The sequence below is a fragment of the Phalaenopsis equestris genome, unplaced genomic scaffold (genome assembly GCF_001263595.1).
Source record: "Phalaenopsis equestris unplaced genomic scaffold, ASM126359v1 Scaffold000347, whole genome shotgun sequence".
Taxonomy (NCBI): Eukaryota; Viridiplantae; Streptophyta; class Magnoliopsida; order Asparagales; family Orchidaceae; genus Phalaenopsis; species Phalaenopsis equestris.
The window spans coordinates 160,084-185,090 of NW_018164789.1; the positions used below are offsets into that span (position 1 = coordinate 160,084).

The window sequence follows — 25,007 nt, forward strand, 5'->3', positions numbered from 1 at the left end:
AAGTAGTAGGTACTTTTTGTAAAATTTTGCCAGTTAATTAAAAAGCATCTGTAATTGAATTCATACGTTGGAATAAATTAATTTTTTTTAGTCAGTGAGCTAAAATAATTTATAGTTCACCAAAAAGTCTTATGGGCAATTCATCTTATTAAAAAAAACTATTTAAATTATACATTTGTATTTACAAAGAACAAATAACTATGAAATTCACGTTTATTAGAATTTTAAAAAAAAATGCCAATTTTATTTTGTTTATTTCTTTAGATTTGAATTGTGGTGTTAAAAATATAAATTTTTTGAATGTTATACGGTTATACGAATTTTTTATAATATATAATCACATAGAAAATGATATAATTAAATTAGATTGAACTACTAAGCAAATCAAATCATCTTCTTTCATCTTCCTCACATACAACTGTATATATAAGTCCTTGGGGAGCCACAGTCAGCTTGTTACACGTTTTGGGGCTCTCTAACAAACCAAAGCCTCTCTTGGCAAGCATATGCATGCATGGTGCCCTCAAATCATGAAATCAAGACTCAAAGTATAAATTATGAACATTTATCTCATCCAAAAAGATCTGAACTTTCTAAAGTCAAAATAATTTCTACAAGCCTTGATTTAAGTCTCATTACTTTATGATTATGCTTCAATAAATGAACATTTTGATAAAAAAAAAATAAATTATTATCCAAATTTATCATTGGACTTAAACTTGATCCTTGAGTCATCTCAAAATTCTTTGGTCAATCTGAACAAAAAAAAATTTGTTGCATCAAATCCATTTGATTTTGACGTCGATAGCTTTAATTGGATCTTCATCAGTGATGACTTATAGAGAAAATATTTTCATATGTGAAATATGTAACAAGAAAGGGCATATTGCAAACCAACACCAGCATAGAATTAATTTGAACATCAACCTACAACTAGACGGGATAATGCAAACTTCATTATATGCACCACCTCTAACATTAATTAGTATCTCAACACGGGTGTTACCACTCATCTTATAATTGATATTGACAAAATAGAGCAATCCACATCTTATAATGGTGATAATCAAGTGCTAGTTGGTAACGATGAATCTGCTCCCATACACAACTCTGGAAAAGGGTTGCTTCCTACTCCCAGTTATAAGCTTTGTCTACATATTTCACATAATCTTCTTTCTATTTCTGAGGTAGGAATAGATAATAACTGTTCTATCACTTTCGACGCTCATGGTTATTGCATCATTATAACCAGGAAATTATACTCTAAGGGTCATGCCAAAATGGTATGAATCTTATAACTTCTTCAACTCAAGCTCTTCTAGTTGCCGCCCAATCTCCTGACACTTGGTATAGATGATTAGAGCACGTGAATCAACATTCTACGACTATTATTTCTATGTAAAAACCACGACTTCTTTTCTCTAGCAAGTGCTCATTTTGTAACTCTTGCATTACTACTAAGCACCATCGTCTTCCATTTTAATTTTCAGATAATCATACTTATCAACCTTTAGAATTAATTCATTCAGATGTTTGGGTCCCTTTTCCTAATCTTTTTCTTTCAAGGATATAAATACTATGTAATTTTTACAGATGATTACTTGAGATATTCCTGGATATATCCTACAAAACTGAAGCTTTTCTAACTTTATAAAATTTAAAAGATACATTGAGCTCCAATTTAAAGCTCATATAAAAATTTTAGGAACAAATAGTGGAAGTGAGTTAGGAATCAACTCTTCACACAATATCTTAGTAACAATGATATTATTCATCAAACTTCTTATCCTTATACTCCCCAACATAATATAATTGTTGAATGCAAGCATAGACACATTCTAGAGACTACACTTGTTCTTCTAACAGATTCAAAACTTCTTCTATCCTTCTGATTAGAAACTGTTCTTGCAGCTATATATTTAATAAATTGTTTGTCATCTACAACCACCAATAATAAATCACCTTATCAAATGTTGTTCAACACTATCCTAGACCATCAACACCATAAGAGTAAATGATTGTGTTTTCTTTCCTTGGATAACTCTTGTCTAGAGAAACAAATTGTAGCAAAAAATTTTCTTATGTGTTTTTGTTTGTTATCTTGACAATATCAAATGGTACAAATGTTTTAATCCCACCATAGGCGAAATTATATCTCAATGGATATTATCTTTAATGAACAAATTTTTCCCTATAAAGCATCTCCTCCAAACTTTCCTGAACGCAAAACTTTCCTTGACATAGTCAATGTTACATATATTCCTACCACTAATTAATTTACTAAATCCTTTCAGGTACTTTGATTTATTATGCTGCGAGACTAGCTGTAATACTATCAATTGAGGGGAGCTGATAAAATTACTCAAGATACTCAAAAAATTACATAGCTTATGTAACCCATTCTTGACCACTTATCTAAACCACAGGGTTCTATATAAAGACCCACATATGTAATCATTTTATGTCATGTCATTTTTTCTTTCTTGTTATAATAACAAAAGTATGTTTTCTGATTTCTACTTTTCTCATTCTTTTCACTCTTTTTAGGCTTCTTTATTCAAGATCACTCGGACTTCTTAAGAACTAGGATGAAAATTTAAGTGCGGAGCAATTTCGTGATTGATTTATTGGTTCCTTTCATTTTTATGAACAGATACTTCACCTATCTCGAGATATGAATAAAAATAACAAAACTATTTACTATACATAATAGCTTGCATTAAATACTAGATTTGCATAGCTGGCGTGTGGACTGAATGATTTAATGATTTGCAAATGAATAATTATTGATCAACTTGAGCTTTGTCGGCGTGCGAATAATGCAAAGATAAAAGACTTTTTGAAACTTTTCTTCTAAAGTAATTGACAGCATGGCTCCTTTTGCGGTATGGATGCCAACATATTGAAAGTGACGTTACAAAAGGTATGAAATTTACCACAAACCCACATGGTACGACATAATTACAATATATTAATGGTAATATCTTAAGAAAATTTTACAGATTCCTTCCTTGGGCCAATTAGGTGATTGAAATAAAAATATATATATTTTTTAAAAAATATGGAAATTTAATTAGGGTGCGTTTGGGACAATTTGTATTAATCCAGATAACCAGCTTATTCTGAAATATGGCCTACGGGTGGCCCGTGATGTTCGACCCGCGGTCTGCTTTTAGTGTAAAAACTCAATTGCGTTTTCGGATAAATTATTGAAACGTATTTTACAAACGGTGATGTGGCATTTTGAAAACGCCGACCACACTTATAAACTGTCCCAAACGGATTCTTAGTCTATTATTTAATATTATAGAAGCGAAAATCAACATTATGGTCAAAACTTTCGTAAGATTATATATATTTATAAGTCGGTGAGGCTTGCCATGCACAACTTCTCCTCCCAGCATGCGGCTTCCGACAAAACGACCGGCCATTCTGACCCGAAGTAGACCCAATTTTGCCCCAGGGAGATTCATAATGATTTCCAATAAGAATTCACAGCTTAAAATTTTTTTTTCAAAATTATAATGTTTGCTTGCTGAAATTTTTTGAACAAGGTACAGAAATAATTTTAATTATCATATATATTTTAAGCTACTGCCCGAACTAAGGGGAGATCTCTAAGCCGTCCCTTTCTAACCATTGATATGATCTTAGTGTAAATGATGAATAATGGGGTGTGAACCCAACTTACGAGTCAGCTCAGACTCAACTTTATAAGTGGCTTGTGAGCTATGCTCAATACGCTAATAAGTCGGACTCAAGACAACTCTAACTCGATTTGTTAGCCTAAGGAGCTGGCTCATTTAAAAAAGATATTACATAAAATATATTCAAAATTTATTAAAATTTTATATGTTTATCTTTAAAGTCTTAAAAAAGGTTAACCATGATATTTAACATTTTATATACGGGTGGAGTCATAATTTTTTTCAATGGGGGCACAAATTTTAATTTTAAAAATATCCGCAACATTTTTCATTTGATCTTTGGAATGACACTGACAAATTTGAAGGAATATTATTATAAAGTTGATAAAATATAATGCAAAAAATTATCAAAAAATGATAAAGGGAACTTACATACGTAGCATCCAATTGTTATGTAATTACTTATCGCACACCCAAACTTTGACTTTTACACCTACAACACTTTTGTCCACGTATGAACAGGTGGAAATAGTGTAATCCATATTTGATACATAGTTAGGGCACTTAGGTTGTAAAAATTAAAGTTTAGACGTGAGATAAGTAAATACATGAGAATTTAGTGATATGTATGTAAATTTCAGATATGATAAATGTTGCTAAACAGATGCTAAGATAAAATTTCAAAAAAAAAAAAATTGACTTCTAATTTCTCCTGTTCTCAATAAATTGTGAGATAAACTGGGTTGAATAGATCATAATTTGCACTTTACAGACTAAATAGTTGCTGCACAATAATTTTTTTTAAATAGAAAAAAGCTAGTTAAAGTTCCAATACTTTTTAGTGTCAATCACCTCAACTGAAATTATTAGACTCCATCAATCATAAAAAATGTTACCCCTCTCCAACATATATTTGAAAATCATCTCACATTGAGAGCTCAAATGCTCCAAATCTTCCGAACAAATGGATTAAAGGTGATGTAGACGACATACTATCTCGTCTTGCCCGACAACTCAACTATATTATTAAAATTATATGGAGAAAATTTCGGGTAGAAATTAAGCTTAAAATTCAATCAAGATAAGTTTCAAAACCATTAAATTTCAACTGAAATAAATTTAATATTTAGATGATCAATTAATTTTTATATTATATTTATCTCAAAATAAATTTAAAGATCTTTAAATTCATTCTAGTTAAATTTGAACATAATATTCTAACCTAATTTTTATTGCTAATGAAAATTCATCCCTTCGTAATTTTACTCATGTCCATTGAAGGCTCATGGGATGGGCTTTTATGGATATTGTAGCCCCACATGCACATGCCCTTATGATTCCATCCTACATTGCAACAGCTGCACCTACGGCTGTCAAAAAAGCTCGTTGTTCGCGAACAGCTCATGTTCGACTCATTAAGTAGTTGGTGTTCGGCTCGTTCGTTAAGTAAACGAGTTAAACATGAACACGAACAAATTTTTAAAGCTCGAATTATAAACGAGCCGAACACGAACAACTCTTTGTTTGCTCGTGTTCGGCTCGTTTTAGCTCGAAATAAAAATTTTATATATAACTATTTATATAATAATATATTACATATATTATTTATATAATAATATATTATATATATTTATGTCTAAATTTAAAGCATAACATCTCATGTGGTAATGTGGTTAGTGCATTTTTTTGTATACATTTGGTCCAAGTTCGAATCTCACACTTAACACCTATTTTTTTCAATTTAATTTTAACGTGTCAATTTTGAGTCTAACACGAACACAAACATTTAAATCGAGTCGAACACGAACACACTGTTCACGGTTACGCGCGGGCCGATTTCGAACCCGAGCTATTTCGAACGAACCGAACACGAGTCAAGCCTGAGCTCGCTCAAGTCGGCTCATTTACAGCTCTAGGTGCACCCTATTAATATATAACTCAATATTTACCTATTAACATATTTCACACCAAAACTTTTATATTTAAAAGAATAATAATAATAAAACACTATTTTAAATTCCTTTAATAGATTTTGAATTTGTTTGGCGCACCTGTTGATTATTTATAATCTGCTGATAAATAAATTATTCTGATAATCTGCAGATTATCAGAATAACATGGCTTACTATTTGGGGCAGCTTATTCAGATTAGTTTATTGGTGGTTAAATGACATTTATGTCATTGTCTGATAAAACTGTTTGGGGCAGCTTATTCAGAATAGCTTATTGGTAGTACAGAAATATATAGTGCAGAAGCATACAATCATCACAGACTAGTTCCAAAATATAACATACAGTTCTCACACTCTCGTGGTACCAGAATAAATAAAAAAGGACAAAGACAAGTACAACTAAATGAAAAATATTAAAATATTTAATTTCAAACTCTGGCTACGTCTGTCCTCATCTACACTATCAGCCTGGGAAAACATTGAATTCCCATGACTGCTGACAGTGTAATATGTGAGACTTTCAGACCACCGAAAGAAACTGCAACGAGCTGAAACACCTTTGGCACAACCGTAGAACTGTTTTCCAATGCTATGAGACTGACGTGATGTGAGCAACAGAGACGGTAGTCCACAATAATACAAAATATCTCTGTCTGTAACTGATATCCTAGAAGACATGTTTGTATAACTGCGAAAAAAATAAAAAAAAACGAATGTCAGAACTTATCCCAAAAAAATAAAATACACATAAAAATTGATCTACATATATACGAAGGAAAGAAAGACTTGATGGATTAGTTGCAATATATAACATTTGCTATAAACTCCCTCAGAGCAGCCATCTCGGCTGCACCCTCACAATCCTGAGTTTCAAATTCAGTAACTCGATCTCATTACAGCTAGAGATCCAGAAGGTTCTAAGGAGTCAATAATTGGATCATCATCAGCAATATCGAAGTCCGTATCTGAATGAGAGGGATGTTGTCGGATGAAATTGTGAAGTGTCATAGTGGCCACCACAATATGCACGTGGTCGTTCTAGAAGAACCTTGAAGGCCATGGTTACAACATAAGTCATGTAGAATATCCATAAAAATGGGTGCACTCATTCGAAAAACGTTACTGAACCTTATTGGATGTCGAGCAAGCATCCTACACACCCATTTATCCCCAACATATGAGGACGTCATACGTGGTATCCGTCTAGTGCTGGACCGGTAATATTCCAACAATAATATCGCTATTGTTGCAACCCATGTCATTCTTTTACAACGTTCTCGTAGTGGATCCATCTTGAAGTTATAAATTTATTAGGATGAAATAATTTAGCAGAAAATGACATAAATGAAATACATCTAGTGAAGAAAGCATCTGGAAAATGACATAAATGAAATACATAACAGCAATAAATGAAGTACAAAAAATAAAATTCCAAGCATCAGGAAATGAAGTACATCAAATGAAATACAAAACATCCGGAAATGAAGTACATAAAATGAAATACATCTACTGTCAGGTTTTACAAAATAGTCTCATTCTTCTACTAAAACACTTAAATTTTCAAGGCGCAGCTCGGGGCGTAGGGCCATGAACATTTGCCTACGAGTAGGGTCCTCAAGTTTCTTAACACATTTTGCCTGAAAGCGTATATCAGCAGCTACTTCTGGAATAGTGTCTAAAATGATAACGCAGTCCCAGATGGTGTTGTCAGGGGGAGGTGGAGCTGAAAAAGCAGCAATTAGTTCATGAAATGAGCTTTTAAAGAAACTATCCTTCTCTTTCATTCTCCTGCCAAGCCTAGGCTTCTTGGACACAGAATTGGACTCTCCAATCTCCTTTTGGTTAATACTAGGCCCTTCATCATCAGCTATGACTTGTTTAGGTGGCAAGTCATCTGGTATTTCTGAAAATCCCATTTCACTTGGGCTGAATGAATTCTTTCCAGTCGCGACAACCCCCTTAAACATTATGTCAAGTTTTTCCTCGAACTCTGACTCAATTTCGCACTGCCTATATTTTTTGATAGTTGGCATTACCTGGAATATAAGACATTTATTAGAGGAATTTAGGCATTAACTAAAAAATAATGAAATTAAGAAAATATATTTGTATTTAGTACCTCCAATCTTTCAATCCACCATTCATCTGGAGCATCGATAATTCGTTTAACGGGATCCCAACCCAACCCGGTAGAGCCACGTTTCAGCTCCTTCCATATTTTCTATTCTTTCTTCAATTGGTCCCATTTATTTTTGAATTTCAGCATGTCGTAATCTCTTCCAGTTAATTCTTTGAACCTCTAAGCAATATTTTGTCAACCCTCCTTATTAAAATTCGTAGTTGGCATGTTCCCCAGTTCAATTTCCTTAATACATAGATCGCAAAATATATTGGCAACTTCTTTATCCCACATTGCAGAGGCACCCCCTTCAGACGTCTTAGACATCGAACTCTAGGGAAAAAAGGAAAATAAGTATTTGCTAAATGTGTAAAAAAAAATAGCCAACTTCATCCATATCCAACTTCATCCAACTTCATCCATATCAATTCCACAACTTATGAAATTATATTTTGTAATTTAAAATTAAAAGAGCATATTATAAATAAACGTCGACAACCAACATCAATTCCATAACGTTCCAATTTACCACAAAAAAACTGGTAAACAAGAGATTTATGTGGTTCAGCCAATGACCTACATCCACAGAAGACAATCCACGAAAGTTTTATTAAGCAAATCTGTAAGATTACACAGCTACAAATAAGCTCTCAAATGTGTAAGCTTACTACACCATGCTCTCAAATAAACAAGCTGCAGAAATTCCTAAAACCAAAACTCCAAAAAAATTTCTACATCAAAACCGGAAACAACAATAAATAACTATCAAATTGGTAAAACCGGAAACAACAATACACGCTGATGCACGCCAATACACGCTGATGCATCAAAACCTTCCATCTTTAATTTTTGCAACTAGTAACCAGTTCAAACTTCTAAAGCCAATACAACTTTCTGCATCTAGTAACCAACACAGACAACTAACCCAAAAAAACTATCAACCAATACGGCTTTCTGCAACTCATCCAATGCAGCTATTAAACCAAACACTACAACAAATACTGTCCAACAAATACTGTCAACCACAACCACATATTGCAGCTATTGCATGTAATTGATAGAGCATTCATTACAACCAACAACGTGATACATGTTATTCCATGTATAGGATTGTTTTAACGCATTCCAACAATGCCACAATCACCCACCTAAAAGGAACATCTATGGATTCTATGCAATTCAAAAACTTGTCACAATAGAGAAAATTTCACTGCATTCCAACAATGCGTTGTCACAATAGAGAAATTTTCACTGCATTCCAACAACGCCAAAATAAAAATCAAACAAATAACGTTTGACTAATCTTTCATATGATAACATTCAACAATGCCAAATAAAGATCAGCCAAACAACATTTCATCCAAAAGGAACATCTTTGCATTCCAACAATGCCAAAATGAGGATCCCAGGCAACGTTTTGAAGAAAAACAGATCTTTCATATGACAACATTTCCCAACAGCTAAAAAATTTCGACCACGATCCCAGGCAACGTTTTGAAGAAAAATTTCAGGTTAAAAAATTTCAGACAAATGAGGAGCAGAGACGAGATCACGGGCATTTCCCAACACTTAAAAAATTTCATATGAACGATCCCACGCAACGATCATAGCATTTCCGAACAGTTAAAAAATTTCAGACGAACGATACCTATGAAAATTTTAAAGAAATTTCTAGCAGAGGGGTGCACGAGATCGAAGATTCTGATCACAAACGTAATCGAGGAGCAGAGACGAGATTAGGGGAGCATTATCGCAGATCTAGGGCAACAACGACGAAACCGGATCGAAGAGGGCAGTGGAGTAATAACCTATCCCTAAACACGGAACACAAGGGGCTCGGAGCGGCGAATGAAGCAACGGGTAATAGTATAAACCTTTACGTGCGTATATCCACCGTTGGCCCGAACATGTTTTTCAAACGCCACCCCAGCGTTCCGAAAACGCCAATCACATATATAAGCTGCGCCAAACAGACCATTTGTCTCCAACCTATCTTTCAGTTAAAATGTAGGGATGGTCGGTGTGGTGTCGAATGTGGAACCCATGGGTGGTCGGCGCGGTGTTACCCTCGATTGTGCTAGTGGAGGAGAAGCCGAGCCTTATGGATTTTGATGAAGAGGGCGGTGTCGTCGGCATGCATATGAGAGGGAGTGGGAGAGGGAGAGATATTGAGTGTGTGGTTTTGTGGCATGAAATGGAGAGGGGCTGGCTAGTTGGTTTTGTAGTAGGGAAGTTGGAGGAGTTGAGAGGAAATGATGGGGGTTTGTGAAGGGAATGGAAGCTAAAAAAAAAAAAAAATTTTTTTGTAAATATTAAAATTTAGATGTGAAATATATTAATAGATAAATTTTGAGTGCTATGTGCCAATGTAATTTTTAAGCTTTTAACCTAAACCATGGGTGTCGCATTGACTGGGCTGCACCTAATCTCCTTATCTAATCCATTTGGGAGGACCAACCAAGTCAAGACTGCTGTCGGTAAACCTAAGCCTTACCTGAGCTTCGCCTGCATCATGTAGCACCTCCTCAACGCGCGCTTACTCATCATGGGATCAGTTGTGGCTGGAAAATTTCACCATCCTTGCTTCTTCCCACTTGTTTCCGGCCCCTGTCTTCGACCTCCTCCCTGCTATAGAGTCTTTCCGCCAGTTACAAGCTGTAGGAAATGGATAGTAAGTGAAAAAACACATGGGCATCTTTCGGCACTGAAATGCTCATCCCAACCGCTTGCTGTCAGCCTTAGGGCGGCGGAAAAGGAAGAAGGCGAAGCGGATGGGATGTCCAGGACGACCCTCATATGGAGGGCAGCCAAATTACCTATATATTCTGTGGCAATGGTGCCTCTGACCGTGAGTATCAATTCTAGTAGTGTTTTCTACTTGCGAACAGTCTTCTCTTCAAGTCGTAAACGTTCTTTTCTTTCGAAGCCGGTTTCTGTGCTAAATAGATTACCAGAAAAACCGAGTCTTTATTTATTTTTTTGAAAGAGTTCGCTCATCTGAGCATCAATTATATTTAATGGTTATTGATTTGTGCTTATTTGTCACATATTTGTGTGATTTTGTTCGTCTTATTTTATTTATTTGAATTTCAGTTTTCAACTTCTTCGCATTTTCGGGCAGGTAGGCTCTGCTGCAGCATATTTTCAAACTGGCTTTTTCTCTGCCAAGCGTTATCTTTTGCTCTTCTTTGCATCAGTTCTCATCATTGCTTGGCTCAATTTGAGGTGATTGGAAATTTTCAATTACATGATGTTCTTCCGATATGAATACCGCTGCAATGTTTCATTTAAGATTCTAAAAATGGCTCATTTTTTGCAGCAATGATGTCCATGATTATGAAACCGGGGTGGATAAAAACAAAAAGGAGTCGGTTATTAACATTATTGGCAGGCATGTTTCAGTATTGTTTTGTAGCTTAAGTTAATTTTGGTGCCTTTGAAAAATCTTACTTGTGTAATAATACTAACGCAAATTATAATTGTTGAGAAGTCAGACAGCTACCCATAATGCAGCCGTTACATCTCTTGTGCTCGGCTTTATGGGGCTCATTTGGGCATGTGCAGAAGCAGGAGATATCCGTTTCATTTTGCTAGTTTCATCTGCTATCTTATGTGGTTATGTTTATCAGGTACCAAACCAAATAGCTTGTTTTTAAGGAAATTTGTTGGAAACCTTTCAGCTCTGTGATCATTAATGATAGCATTACTAAGGTGAAGATATTATTTAAGATAGTTTACTAAGCTGGTGATTGAAACAATAATTATGTAGATTTTTTCTTGTATTCTTGCACGAATGAAGTTCCATCAGGTGAATATATTGTTTAAGAAATTGAATGGCTGTGTTTGGATGCTAGGAATTTTTGTGAAAGGAGATGAAAAGGGTTTTTTCAAAGCTTAAATTAATAGTTGCAGATTCATTATCAACATATAAATTGTTGGAAGTTAATTTCAGTTCCTTCACTTCCCTTCAATCCAAACAAAACTATTATCTTATTCTTTTCTTTGCTAATTCTTTACCTGGCCACTAATCATTTCAATTGGGAAACTGCTCTGTTGCAATGATGACCATAGGCATGGTACAGTGGAATAAAAATTTTGGAGGAAAAAAAAATACATTTGACTTGATATGTCATATTTAAATTTTCATTATTTGGCATGAATCTTGAGCCATGACATAAATATCGAGGCATTTTTTTGAGCAAGAAACATTCATACTCAAATTAAAAATCATCGTGGAATCCAATTTCAACAAACTTACAGTCAAATTGATCGGCTTGACGAAACAAACCCAATGACACCAAAATTAATCCAATTCGAGTCAAATAAATACGAGAACAAACCATTAAATCACTTTTAGAAGCTTTGTTTGGTCAATTGGAGCATAAATTTGATTTGAAATGTGGCAATTTTATAGTAAAATCAAGCGTATCGATGAGACAAATCCAATAAGTCCAAAATCACTCAATTTCGACATCATTAAAACACTTAAATATCAATAAAATGTCATAAGATCAAGAAAATCATTTTGAGCCTTCCGATGGATTGGTTTGAATTCCTGCCTTATTTATAGGGGATGCCACTGTTAGACTCTATAAATAATGCACTACTCCCTTCATGAAAGGGGATCAAGAGCTAGAGGAAGAACTGAACCTCGAGGAGAAGGGGTGGAATCCAAGAGCCATTCTAGATTTGAAACCCTGTGGAGTGACTGAAAGACACAATAATTGTAATAATGGAACATCCTGTTATAACACCCACCACCTCAGAGGGTTTCACAGAGTCAGGGACATCGAGCATCTGCTTCTTTCCTCCACGAAAAGTGTTATCCTAATAGAGAACATGCATCAATGCCATCCTTGGTCGATCGAGTGTGTAGAATGAATGAGTCTCAACATGAGATTCTTCAGCTTCTATGTGAGGGTTGGCAACCATACCCGCACAACTAGACAATGTCTGCTTGTTGCATATTCAACAACCTGCAAAGAGTCTCCCACTTGAGAATAATCGTACTGGGCATTCTTGCTATGATGAGATTACTCCTTTGGCAGACCAAGATGTCGATTTCCTCAAAACTGCGAGCTTCACTCATTCATCCTGTGTAGCTGGGTTGATTGGTAACCCTCCAAACCAATAAAGTGAACATCAACCAAAGAAGGAGTATAAGCGCTCAACACATTGCATGTCAATGTCTTGGTGATAATTAAATATGAAGAGACTATTACGTGGCCTCACACTTGAAAACTGAAAATGAGATCAAGAACAATACTGCCACTTCCATTAGAATCGTGGTCATGCAATTGAGACATGTAATTAACTCAAAGAAGAGATTGAAATGTTAATTCACTAAGGGTACTTGGGTTATTCATACAATATCAACTTGTCCGTATGGATAATGATTTCACTAGGGGCAACAAACTTAAAAGCAACAACAGAGGAACCATCAAATAGGTTGGCAAAGTTCGAACATTTACTAGAGTCTATTACCATCTGATTTAAGTCTTAATCATTGGACCTGAAGAACCAGTGTAAAGGAAACCACACATTGAGTCCATTTCACTTTCAATAATTCTGACCTGGAGGAAATTTAAGTGCCTCACCAAGACCCTCTCGCCATCAATGCAAGAATTGAGGAACCTTATTACAAGGTGAAGAGGAATCCAATTGATAGCAACAACTCTGTTGACATATTGTTCTACTCAGCATTTTCTCCAACTAACTTGGGAGAAACTTCAGCTAACATCTGGGCTATTATATAGGTTTCATAATCGACCAGTGAGAGTCAAGTGAATGACCAGTCTACTTCACATAATGAGATAATTTCCTTGACAAATGACTTCAATCAATTCATACTTGTCAAATCAAAATGTTCATATAATGCCATCTTCGAAAGACCCCTCAAATTCATCTTCGAAAGTCCCCTCAAATCCATCTGCAACATTGCTACTTTTGTGCCACACCTCAAGCTGAAGTTTCCAACCCTGACCGGATTAGTGTTGTGCGCAGGGATCAACAAATGACACAATCATGCTATTACGTGCAAGCCTATTTTAAACCATCATTTAAGATTTTAATTAGTTATGTGTCCACAATTAGATGATGAAATTAAGTATTAATATTGTGTTTTATATTCCAGTGCAACGAGATCTCTCAATTGTACAATTGTATGTTCTGTCCATATTTGTCATGTGCAATTTGTTCAGTCAACAGGTACATGAGAATTCTAAACAAGGAGTATCGGAAAACAGTTCAGTGAATAATTATATACTTATGTTGAACAAAATATATTTATTTGCATTTTGGAGGACTATCAATAAAGTCATCAACTATGTTAATTTAGACTTTATTAGAGACCTTAATAGGAGAAGATCACTTAAAGAAATGTATTTATCGTTAGTGGTTGTGTGATTAACTCGAAGACTATTTTCTAAATTATAGTGGTTTGTCTACAACTGAAGCCATATGTAAAATCTATTGAAGCTTATGAAGAAATTTTTTGGTTGAAAGGTTTGTTTGGATAGCTTATTGAATATTACTACAGTGATGTTTGATAATTAGAGTGTTATTCGTCTTACTAAAGATTCGATGTTTCATTAGAAAATTGGCACATTCATGTTCGATATGATGACTAAAACATTACTAATTGCCAAGTTTAACAATTGCTTAGACTTGGTTGGTATTCATTGTCAATCTTTAGAGTTTTTTTATGGAAGATGTGAAAAATATTTTTATTGAAGATTGAAGATTTATTATGCATTCCTTTGGGAATTCATTTCTATGTGGAGATTGTTGAAATTTGTGACTCAGGTTTTTTGGGGCGCGCTCGTCTTAATAATAAATATATGGATTCAATGTTCTACCATTTGATTGCTCTTCTAATAACATTAAGATTCTACTTAGTGTGATCTTGTTGTATTGATCCCCTCTTAAGTGTTTTTCATTTTTGAGCTGACACTCTCCGCTTGTAGCTTTTTTTTGGTTTTTGTGAATTTTCCTCTTTGCTCGTAATTCTTCCCTTGTTTATTTTTCCACATAAAATTTGTATTTTATTTTATTTTTGTTTTTTTTAACTACTTAATGTTTCAATTTTATAATAAGATACAATAAAGAATAATAAACAAATGATGTCAGATAGAGCGCAAAAAACAGAGTCTGTACATCTTTTATCCTTCTTGCCTAGCACCGGGAAATACCAGAGAAAGCGTTTTATTTCTGAATACAAAAATATCTTAATCATACATGATATTAGAGAAGTCCTATTTATAGACTATTCTCAACCAAGAAGAAAAACCAGGAACGAGAACGGCTAAATTGGTAAAACGGTTTCTCTTCCAGTTTAACAGAAAACCTAGATTTGGATCAATAACTACACCAATAATGAATAGGAGGAAGAAGGAAGCACTTTGAAAGCATAAACATAACGTCAAGAGAGGGCTATTGCACTAGACCTATTGTAGGATTCGTGTGTTTTAGAGGTCCATCATTTACTTATTTTTCCTTATAATCTCTCCATGATGTTCAGTGATATATTCACATTCAATTTCTCACCAACTATTTAATTTGATGAACTGCTGATCAGTTGACAACCTATAAATTTTTCTAATGTTATTGAAATTCCTACTAGTCATTACATACCACACAATTCTTATGTATTTACAAATCTAAAATCTAAACTTCAATATGTACATATGGAACACTCAAATCTTTCATAGCACATTAAAAATAACATCACTACTAACTCTATAAAAGTGAAATACACCTTTTTATATGCAGGTTTATGACACCAAAACTTTATAAACGTAAATATCAAACTTTAGGTGCTTGATATGAAAATAAATAGGAATTGTGTTGTATATATATATATATATGCAATTTCTCTAAGTTAAATCCAATGCAGTGTCCTCCATTCAGACTGAGCTACCATGGACTTGGAGAACCGTTGTGCTTTTCAGCCTTTGGTCCTTTTGCCACAACAGCTTTCTATTTCGCACAAAGCAGTAAAAACACACCAAGGTTTTTCTCATTCAAGCTGATAATAAATTACTTGATTTACGCTTGATCAATTGAACCTTTTGAGTTACTGAACTCTGCAGTGGCATGAACTCCCTCCCATTAAGCTCTACAGTTTTATGTGCTTCAGTACTGGTTGGACTCACCACCACCTTCATTCTCTTCTGCAGTCATTTTCACCAGGTGAGCTTATACAATTTTCATGCTCGACATATATATTTTTTTGTAAATTCATTATCTGATTGTTGATCTTAGATTGATGGAGATAGCGCTGTTGGGAAGATGTCCCCTCTGGTATATCTTTCAGCTCAAGTTTCATCTGCATTTTCTAAGTATACTATTTTTGTTTAGTATGTTTATAGAAAGCTGATAACTGTTAATGATCTGTGTTCCCCAGGTTCGTATGGGAACAGAAGCAGGCTCGAACCTGATGAGAATTGGAATTTTAGTACTTTATACTTTCTTGTTTACTTCTAGCGCATGCAAATATCTTCCTTTGCCCTGTGCAGTAAGTTTGCTGATCAAGACACTTGAAAGTTTATATGAGCCAACAGACTTTCATAAATAATAAATTGATATCCGTGGTTCACCATCGTTAGAATCCAATAATTTTGTCTGAGTTTCATGGTTGAGTACTGTTGTGGTATCATGAAATTTAATACGATCGACGATGAAGTGAAAAATAGAACTAGAAAAATCACACTAGAAAAGAACACACAGATTTACGTGGTTCGGCAAATTGCCTACATCCACAGAGTTGCAGAAGATTTTACTAATTGAAAAATTTACACTAGTTGATCGTCTCCAATTACAAGAGCGAACTCTTCCAACTCTTCCTTTCACTTCTTCACCTTCTCTCTCTGCACCGAGATACACCGAAGAAGAAGAAATACGTACAAGAAAAAATCTGTTTCTCTTCTTGCGCAAGCCACCAAGAAAAAATCAAGAACACCTTCTTCTTCCTTCTAAGCATGCAAAATCAATCAAGAAAGAGTACATTGCGAAAACACATTTTTCTGCCTTCTGCTTCTCGTAAGCCTCAACAGGAATCCGAGCAATCCAAGCAGGAAGTCTCCTTTTCTGCTTCCGCGAAATGAAGGAGGTGAGAGTTTCTGTTCTCGCATGAAGGAGACGGAGACGAGAGGAAGTTTCTGTTCTCGCGCAGCCGGAGACGGGAGCGAGAGATCGCGAATAGGAGCTTTTTTTTCTGTTCGTGAAAATGGGAGCAGAAGACGGGAGTCGAGATCAGGAGCGGAAGAAATATGTGCGGGGTTTTTATTTTTTTATTTTCGTTGATTTTAACTGTTTCCACACCTAACACAACTCTCACTTGGAGACTAGTACACAGACTACGACATTTCTTCCTCAAACTGATGACCTCCACTAGCGGCATAGTCTTTTTCTTCAAATGTGTTGTCCTTCACTTCTGTAACTCAAGCCCCCTATCTTCAAGCTAGAAGACCAACTGAAGCTACGCACAACTTCAGTTTCTCCAGAATAACACCCTTTGTCAAAGAACAATTGTCCGTCATCCAACAATGACCGTATGAAGTGATATCTGATCTGAATGTGCTTAGTCCTGGACTGAAATGTTAGATTTTTGACAAAGAATATGACGCTCTGGCTATCACTATAGAGTATGTCCATCTGATCCTTCTTGCCTAATTCTTTCAAGAAGCCCTGTAACCATATCATCTCCTTTGCAACCTCTGACACTGCAATATACTCAGCTTCTGTAGTAGACAACAAAACTGTCTTATGCAGATTAGAGCCCCATGATAGTGCAGTGCCACCAATAGTATAAATATAGCCTGTAGTACTTCTGGTATCAATGTCTCCAGCTAGATCAACATCAACATAGCCTCGTACCTCTGAACTCTTTCCTGCGAAACACAAGCAAGTTTCTGCAGAGCTTCTTAGATACCTCAAGATCCACTTCACTGCTTCCTAATGAATCTTTCCAGGATTACTCATGTATCTGCTAACAACTCCCACTGCGTGAGCAATATCCAGTATGGTTCAAATTCTTACATACATAAGTGAATCAATAGCTGAAGCATAAGGAACCTTACTCATGTGATCTCGTTCCTCCTCTGACTTGGGTGACTGATTCTTGTTGAGTCTGAAGTGACTTCCCAAGGGTGTGTCAACTGATTTGACATTATCCATGTTGAACCTGCTAAGTATCTTTTTCACATACTCAGCCTGAGAGAGTCTCAATATGCCTCTGACTCTATCTCTGACAATTCTCATACCAAAGATTTGTTTTGACGCTCTCAAATCCTTCATTGCAAAGTGCTTTGACATCTGCTCCTTCAGATTATTGATCTCCTCAATACTAGCATCTGCAATAAGCATATCATCCACATACAACAGTGGATGATATAGGAATTGTCAAAATACCTGACATAGCAACAGTGATCTGCCTTACATCTGCTGTACCCTGCACTGTGCATGAAATTATCAAATTTCTTGTACCATTGTCTAGGAGCTTGCTTCAGACCATACAAGCTCTTCTTCAATCTGCAACTGACTCTTCCTTTTCCTGTACCACGAACCCCTCAGGTTAGTGCATGTAGATGTCTTCTTCAAGATCCCCATGAAGAAAGACTGTCTTCACATCTAACTGCTCAAGGAAGAGATCTTATCTTCAGTAGCCACCCTTCAGTAGCCACCATAGAAAGTATCATTCTGATGGTTGTAAGCTTCACCACATGAGAGAAAATCTCGGAATAATCAATACTATGCTTCTACTGAAAAGCTTTTACAACAAGTCTAACCTTGTACCTTTTACTGTCATCATACTGAGTCTTCACCCCGTACACCCATTTGTTGTGTAATGTCTTCTTCCCAATTAGAAGATCTGCTAACTCCCAAGTCTGATTTTCTAGCAGAGAATCCATTTCTTTTTTTCATGGCAAACTCTCACTTGCTCGAATTTTCATCTTGCAAGATTTTTTCATAACTTTGAGGTTTTCCACCATCTATCAGCATAATGTAGTTCAAAGTTGGAGAATAACGCTGTGGAGAACGTATGAAGCTAACTGTGGAACAATAAGAGTGGATGCCCCGGATCCACTCTTCTCATCACCAGCATCTCTGTCCTGCAACGTGACCTATGGTAAATCATCAAATCTTACCAACTCAGATTCCTTCAGTGATGTTTTAGAAACTGTACTGGACTTGTCCTTGTATATAACATTCTCATTGAAAATCACGTTCCCGCTCCTTATGATCTTCCGACCCTGACCATCCCAGAAACGATATCCAAATGTATGTTTTATCTCTATAGCCAATGAAATAACACTTCTTTGACTTAGTCTCAAGCTTACTTCGAGCATCAGGATTAATGATAATATAAGAACGACAACCAAAAGTCTTAAGGTGAGAAAATTTAATTATTTTCCCACTCTTGACTTCTTCAGGTAATTCACAGTTTAATGGAACAGATGACCCACTGTTGATCAAATAAACTTCAGTACTGACCTCTTCTGCCCAGAAAGTAGGTGGTATTCTGGCGTGCAATCTCATGATACTAGCCCGCTCATTAATGGTCCTGTTCATGCGCTCTGCAACACCATTTTGTTGTAGTGTTTCTAGAATGGTCTTCTCCATTCTGATTCCATGAGCTGTACAGTACTCCTTGAACCCACCATCAATGTACTCACCACCTTTATCAGACCTCAGACATTTCAGCTTTAAAGCATGTCTCTGTCTCAACCCATGGCCTTCTAAGTCTTGAACACACTGAATACATCAGATTTATATTTCAAGAAATAAACCCATACCTTTCTGCTATAATCATCAATGAATGTGATGTACTAACGAGAGCTTCCAAGAGATGCCACTAGAGAAGGTCCCCAAACATCTGTATGTAATGGATTCAGCTTCCCTGCCTTTGGCGTTCTGTCACCTTTCAAGAAACTGACTTTCCTCTGCTTCCCCATAATATAACTCTCACAGATGTCGAGATCAATTGACTTCAGTTATAGTAGCTTACCTCTGGACTGAAGTTCTCTCATATCTCTCTGACTCATATGACCAAGTCTGCAATGTCACAACTCTGCTGTGCTCTCTACAACAGTAGTATCAACACTGTTAATTAAACCAATAGTCATAAACAACGTACTTGTTTTCTTACTCCGAGCCAGTACCAGTGCTCCTTTAGTAATATTCCAGGTGCTATCTGAGAACACTACTGAATGTCCACACTCATCAAACTGTCCAACAGAAATGAGGATCTTCTTTAGTTCAGGAATGTGTCTGACCTTTTGCAAAATCCACTTGTTCTTGTTAGGAAGTGCAATGTCAATATCTTCTATTCCTACCACGTTCAGAGCTTCTCCATCTGTCAGATATACTTTCCCAAAGTCACCTGCAACATAATTCTGTATCGATTCCTGATGGAAAGTTGTATGGGAAGAAACTCCTGAATCCAGTATTCAGCCATCAACAGAACTATGAATTGCCAGCAGTAATGCACATGTTTCTTCAGTTACCACATTTGCACTGTCATTCTCCGTTTTCTTAGGATTATTGCAGTTCCTCTTTATATGTTCAGTTTTGTCACAATTCCAACAAGTTACTTGTTTACCAGACCTTGACTTGCTCCTGCTTCTGTTCTTTGATTTTGATCTTCCCCTGTTTGAGTTCTTGTCATGTGATCTCTCTCTAGAACCAATATTTAATGCTGAACTCGAACCTGAGATTTCACCAGAATCTTTCTTGCGCACCTCCCAAAATCAAATCACGAATATATACATATTTCAATTTTGATTTACCTACAGAATTATCGGCATCCATCCTCATAGCTTCCTAATTATTTGACAATGAAGCCAACAAGATCAGTGCACGTATCTCATCATCAAATTCAATTTTCACATACGATATTTTCACATATCTCATCATCAAATTCAATTTTCACATACGATAATTGATTTGTGATAGTATTGAAATCATTCAGGTGTTGCACAGTAGACGTACTTTCCGTTATTTTCAAATTGAATAACTTCTTCATCAGATATACCTTGTTATTCGTTGATGGCTTTTCATACATACCTGACAGGGCTGTCATAAGATCTGCAGTCGTCCTCTCCTAGACGATGTTGTGTGCAACAGACTTTATAGGGTCAATTGAATAACCACAGAACCTGTCTATCCAACAGATTTCATTTAGACTCATACATTCCTTCAGGTCTTTTACCCAATAACGGAAGATGAAACTTTTTCCCATAAAGGTAATCCTCTATCTGCATTCTCCAGGAACCAAAATCTGTGTCATCGAATTTCTCGATCCCTGAAACATTCACTTCATCCGCAACCATTGGCTCTGATACCAGTTGTTGTGGTATATGTGAAATTTAAAACGATCGACGATGAAGTGAAAAATAGAACGAGAAAAATCACACCAGAAAAGAACACACAGGTTTACGTGGTTCGACAAATTGCCTACATCCACGGAATTACAGCGGATTTTACTAATTGAGGAATTTACACCAGTTGATCGTCTCCAATTACAAGAGCGAACTCTTCATTTCACTTCTTCACTCTTCTCTTTCTACACCGAGATACACGGAAAAAGAAGAAATACGTACAAGAGAAAATTTGTTTCTCTTCTTGCGCAAGCCACCAAGAAGAAATCAAGAACACCTTCTTCTATCTTCCAAGCACGCAAAATCAACTAAGAAAGAGTACCTTGCGAAAACACATTTTTCTGCCTTCTACTCTCGTAAGCCTCAACAAGAGTCCAAGCAATCCAAGCAGGAAGTTCCTGCTTCCGTGAAATGAAAGAGGTGAGAGTTTCTATTCTCGCGTGATGGAGACGGAGACGGGAGGGAGTTTTTGTTCTCGTGCAGCCGGAGACGGGAGCGAGAGATTGCGAATAGGAGCAGTTTTTTTTTCTGTTCGCGAAAATGGGAGCAAAAGACGGGAGTCGGGATCGGGAGCAGAAGAAATATATGCGGGGTTTTTATTTTATTTTATTTTTCATTTCTTTTAACTGTCTCCACACCTAACAAGCACTTCTCGTAAAGGATAAATTTATACATTTAATGAGAAGATGACTATATTCGGAGCCTCGGTGAAAGTTTAATTATGGTATCTGGGGCATATTTCATAATGATTATCTTAGGCAAATATACTTCTGAAAACAAGATATGTTGAGAGCGAATTTCTAACTACTTGAACACATACAGATCTAATCTTATCTCTTCTACTTACAGTTTCTTTGTGCCATCACCATTCCGATGGCCAAACTTGTTATGGACTTCATTGAGAAAAATCATAATGTGAGAATCCCGAACTTGACTATTTCCAATCAATCTGAGAAAAAACTTAATGAGTTCACTAACATGACAGAATGAAGTCAAGATCTTCATGGCAAAGTATTACTGTGTTCGGTTACATTCCTTATTTGGAGCTGCACTAGCTGTTGGTCTTGTAGTTGCTAGACGCGGATTTCATGGCGTAGGCTAGCTTCTCACAGAACAGTCGAAGAAATGCGGGCTTCAGGTCTCAGCGAAAGCTCTCCTTTCTTCTAAACTTCAAAGACGAGGCCATTCTCTTCTCGAGCTAAAACTTGCTGTGCTATGGTGCCAGTGCAGAGGTGAACTTTTCTGTAATGAATTTGGTTTCTTTCAATGAGAATCATTGCTTAGAGTGTTCCAGGAAAGCTTTAATTATGGAAGATTTTGGGGAAGTGTCTGAAGTGTTTTTTTGCAAATGTTGATCACTTGGTTGGAAATGTTGCATTGAGTTTTATGTTTCCCTGTTAGGCTTTGACGTTTCTTTGTTTGTTGGCTATATAAAGATTGTTGCCTAGTAAATGAAAATTATGGAGATGAATTAATGTTAGGGGTATTTGCGTACATAGCACATCATTCTTATGTATTTGGATATGGTACACCTAAACTTTCATATTTACACACACAACACTCGGATAAAAGTGAAGCACCTTCTCATGCATGTGTTTTAAGGCACCAACGTCCTATGCATGTCCTATGCATGTAAATGTGAAAAGTTTAGATATAAGATATGTAAATACATAAGAGTTGTGCGCTACGTAATTGTTATTCTTGTCAAATCTTTTTTTTTTTCTTAAATATATGAAAACAAATAACCAACATGCAGAACCACTCATTTAACTTAATTGAACACTATTTAAGTAAGAAAATTGATTTGATTTTTATAGTTAAAATTTTAATCTTATGCTGATTGAGCCAGTATTGTGTAGGTGTAATTATGATCGGTAATCAACTTCGAAATGTACTCGACAATAGCTCAAAATTTGAACTCAAAGGCAGTGTCTCTGTTAATATATAAAAGTACGTTAATATATTTGTAATACCTAGGGCTGTCAAAAAAGTTCGTTGTTCGCACGTTGTTCGCGAACAGTTCGTGTCCGGTTTGTCAATGAGTTCGTGTTTGATTCGTCCGATAAGTAAACGAGACGAACGTGAACAAATTTTTTTTCTGTTGGTTAGTTAAATGAACCAAACACGAATAGTGATGCGTTCGTTCGTGTTTGAATCATTATTGTTTGAAATATAAAATAATTTAAAATAATTATATATAAAAAAATTTATGATATTAATATTAGGGATTTCAACCTGGCTCGTCGTTCACGAACAGCTCGTGTTCGACTCGTTCGTTAAGAAACGAAGACAAACAGTGACTTCATGAATAATTTCAAACACGAGCTTATTTTAAATAAGCTAAATTTCAAACGAACCAAACACGAACACAAGCTCTGTTTGTTGTGTTCGGTTCGTTTACACCCCTAGTAATATGTTATCATTAAATTAGTTAGAGCTTTTTAATATTTTTGAAAGATACTAATCATTGTTAATAATTAAAATATGTTTTATAAAATTAATATAATTAACTTGAATTAATTTGAAATTCAACTCATACTTGAATACCATTGATTAGACTTTTATGAGAGTGAGCCAAATCAGATACTTGGGTCACGTGGGAAATGATGGAAGATCAGGACCGTCGAGTCGTCGCCTTACACAATGATGAAATGGTTGGTTCGCGAATTTGACGGCCCATATTGAAACGGTTTACAATTCTCAACCTCCATAGTCCAAAGTCACATAAACGCCGACAGGCCGGCTCTTCGAAACAAAACCCTAGCAGCGGTGGGTTTGATCCCCCAGTCCAGACTTCTCGATTCTTAACGCGACACTTACATTGAGAGCAAGCGAAATCTCGATCCGAGATGAAGGTTCTTTTTTAAGCTTTTTTTTTTTGTATAAGCGGTGTATTCAAGGAAAAAAAATATTTTTACTTTTGTTTTGAACGGAGATTTTCTGGATATATTTTGTTGATACTGATCAATGTATTTTCGTCTTTTTATTGCAGTTCAACATTGCGAATCCCACCACCGGGTGCCAGAAGAAGCTCGAGATCGACGATGATCAGAAACTGTGAGATTTTTTTTCTTTGATTTGCTAAATGATTAACTGGGTCTCATTCACATTATGTTTTGAGTTGTATGCTGATATTTTATAATTTATTGCTTGTGATATGAATGCCAATTTGTTAATGTTTTTTCTGGTTTGATCCTAGAAACATTTTTTTAGCACCTTAGTTTCCCAATATTTTATTATGCTTTTGTTTGCTAAGTTTTATATGATTTTTATTCCAGCAGTGAGGAATAACCTAGTTCATTAATTTTGTGCCTGATTTTTTAGGAAAACTCTGTATTTTAGATGCTGTTTGGATTCAAGTTTGGCTTTGGGTTTAACTAGGATTTGGTTTAATGTTTCCAAGCAGTTTATTTTTATTATTATTTGGTGAATTTTACAGTATCGGTAATGCTTTTTTTCCCTTTTGAGATAACTTGTGGATTTAGTAAGTCTTAGATGACCCTATATTTAAAGGGTCTGTCAGTTAGACTATACTTAAAGATGTACCCTCAAGCTTGAAGATCTAAGAATAGCTCAATTGCCTTTTAGACGTGTAGAAAGAGCCATCCAGAGAAGTTGTTGCTGGTCAGTATTCACCAGATATTTGAGTTTCCTCTCTTGTCCAACTAAGTAGAGATTCTTTGATAGAGCTGCCAATTTTTGTACACGTATTGGTGCTCTTTCTCTAAGAGTCTGTTTGGGGCAGTTGCAGCTTATTGAATAATCTGCTGATAAACTGATTAAAAATAATCTACTGAAAGGCTAGGTGCAGTGGCTATTAGGGCTGTCAATTTGGCTCGTTGTTCGTAAACAGCTCGTGTTCGGCTCGTTAAGCAGCTCGTGTTCGGCTCGTTCGTTAAGCCTAACGAGC

The 25,007-nt window shown here is 35.8% G+C and overlaps 2 protein-coding genes across 5 annotated transcripts in view; both read left to right on the forward strand.

Moving 5' to 3' along the window:
* The first annotated feature begins 10,146 nt into the window (after positions 1–10,146).
* On the forward strand, positions 10,147–23,699 carry LOC110025986 (2-carboxy-1,4-naphthoquinone phytyltransferase, chloroplastic). Of its 4 annotated transcripts, XR_002294163.1 has the most exons (11): positions 10,147–10,566; positions 10,840–10,943; positions 11,038–11,109; positions 11,209–11,347; positions 15,613–15,728; positions 15,809–15,908; positions 15,981–16,019; positions 16,123–16,233; positions 21,947–22,012; positions 22,083–22,329; positions 23,655–23,699. XR_002294163.1 is itself a non-coding variant. In XM_020726705.1 (10 exons), exons 1-10 carry the CDS (start codon positions 10,264–10,266, stop codon positions 22,197–22,199), a joined length of 1,167 nt encoding a protein of 388 aa, XP_020582364.1. In that variant the 5' UTR covers positions 10,147–10,263; the 3' UTR covers positions 22,200–22,481. The 4 variants fall into 4 exon arrangements, 3 of the variants coding, with proteins under 3 accessions (XP_020582364.1, XP_020582365.1, XP_020582367.1); XM_020726705.1 differs by lacking the exon at positions 23,655–23,699 and having other exon boundaries at positions 22,083–22,481; XM_020726708.1 differs by lacking the exon at positions 23,655–23,699 and having other exon boundaries at positions 10,438–10,566; positions 10,844–10,943; positions 22,083–22,481.
* Positions 23,700–23,806: 107 nt separating this feature from the next.
* LOC110025987 (40S ribosomal protein S6-like) overlaps positions 23,807–25,007 on the forward strand; it is a 5,477-nt gene continuing 4,276 nt past the window's right edge. The window contains exons 1-2 of the mRNA XM_020726709.1: positions 23,807–23,952; positions 24,090–24,154. Of these exons, the coding sequence (XP_020582368.1) occupies positions 23,947–23,952; positions 24,090–24,154 (71 nt within the window). The 5' untranslated portion in view covers positions 23,807–23,946. The remainder of the gene's footprint in view (positions 23,953–24,089; positions 24,155–25,007) is intronic.

Coding starts and splice junctions, on each gene's coding strand:
- LOC110025986 (XM_020726705.1), top strand. CDS start 10,264: ATGGGATCAGTTGTGGCTGGAAAATTTCACCATCCTTGCTTCTTCCCA. Junction 10,567..10,839: donor TGGCAATGGTGCCTCTGACC/GTGAGTATCAAT, acceptor ATTTTCGGGCAG/GTAGGCTCTGCTGCAGCATA. Junction 11,110..11,208: donor GTTATTAACATTATTGGCAG/GCATGTTTCAGT, acceptor ATTGTTGAGAAG/TCAGACAGCTACCCATAATG.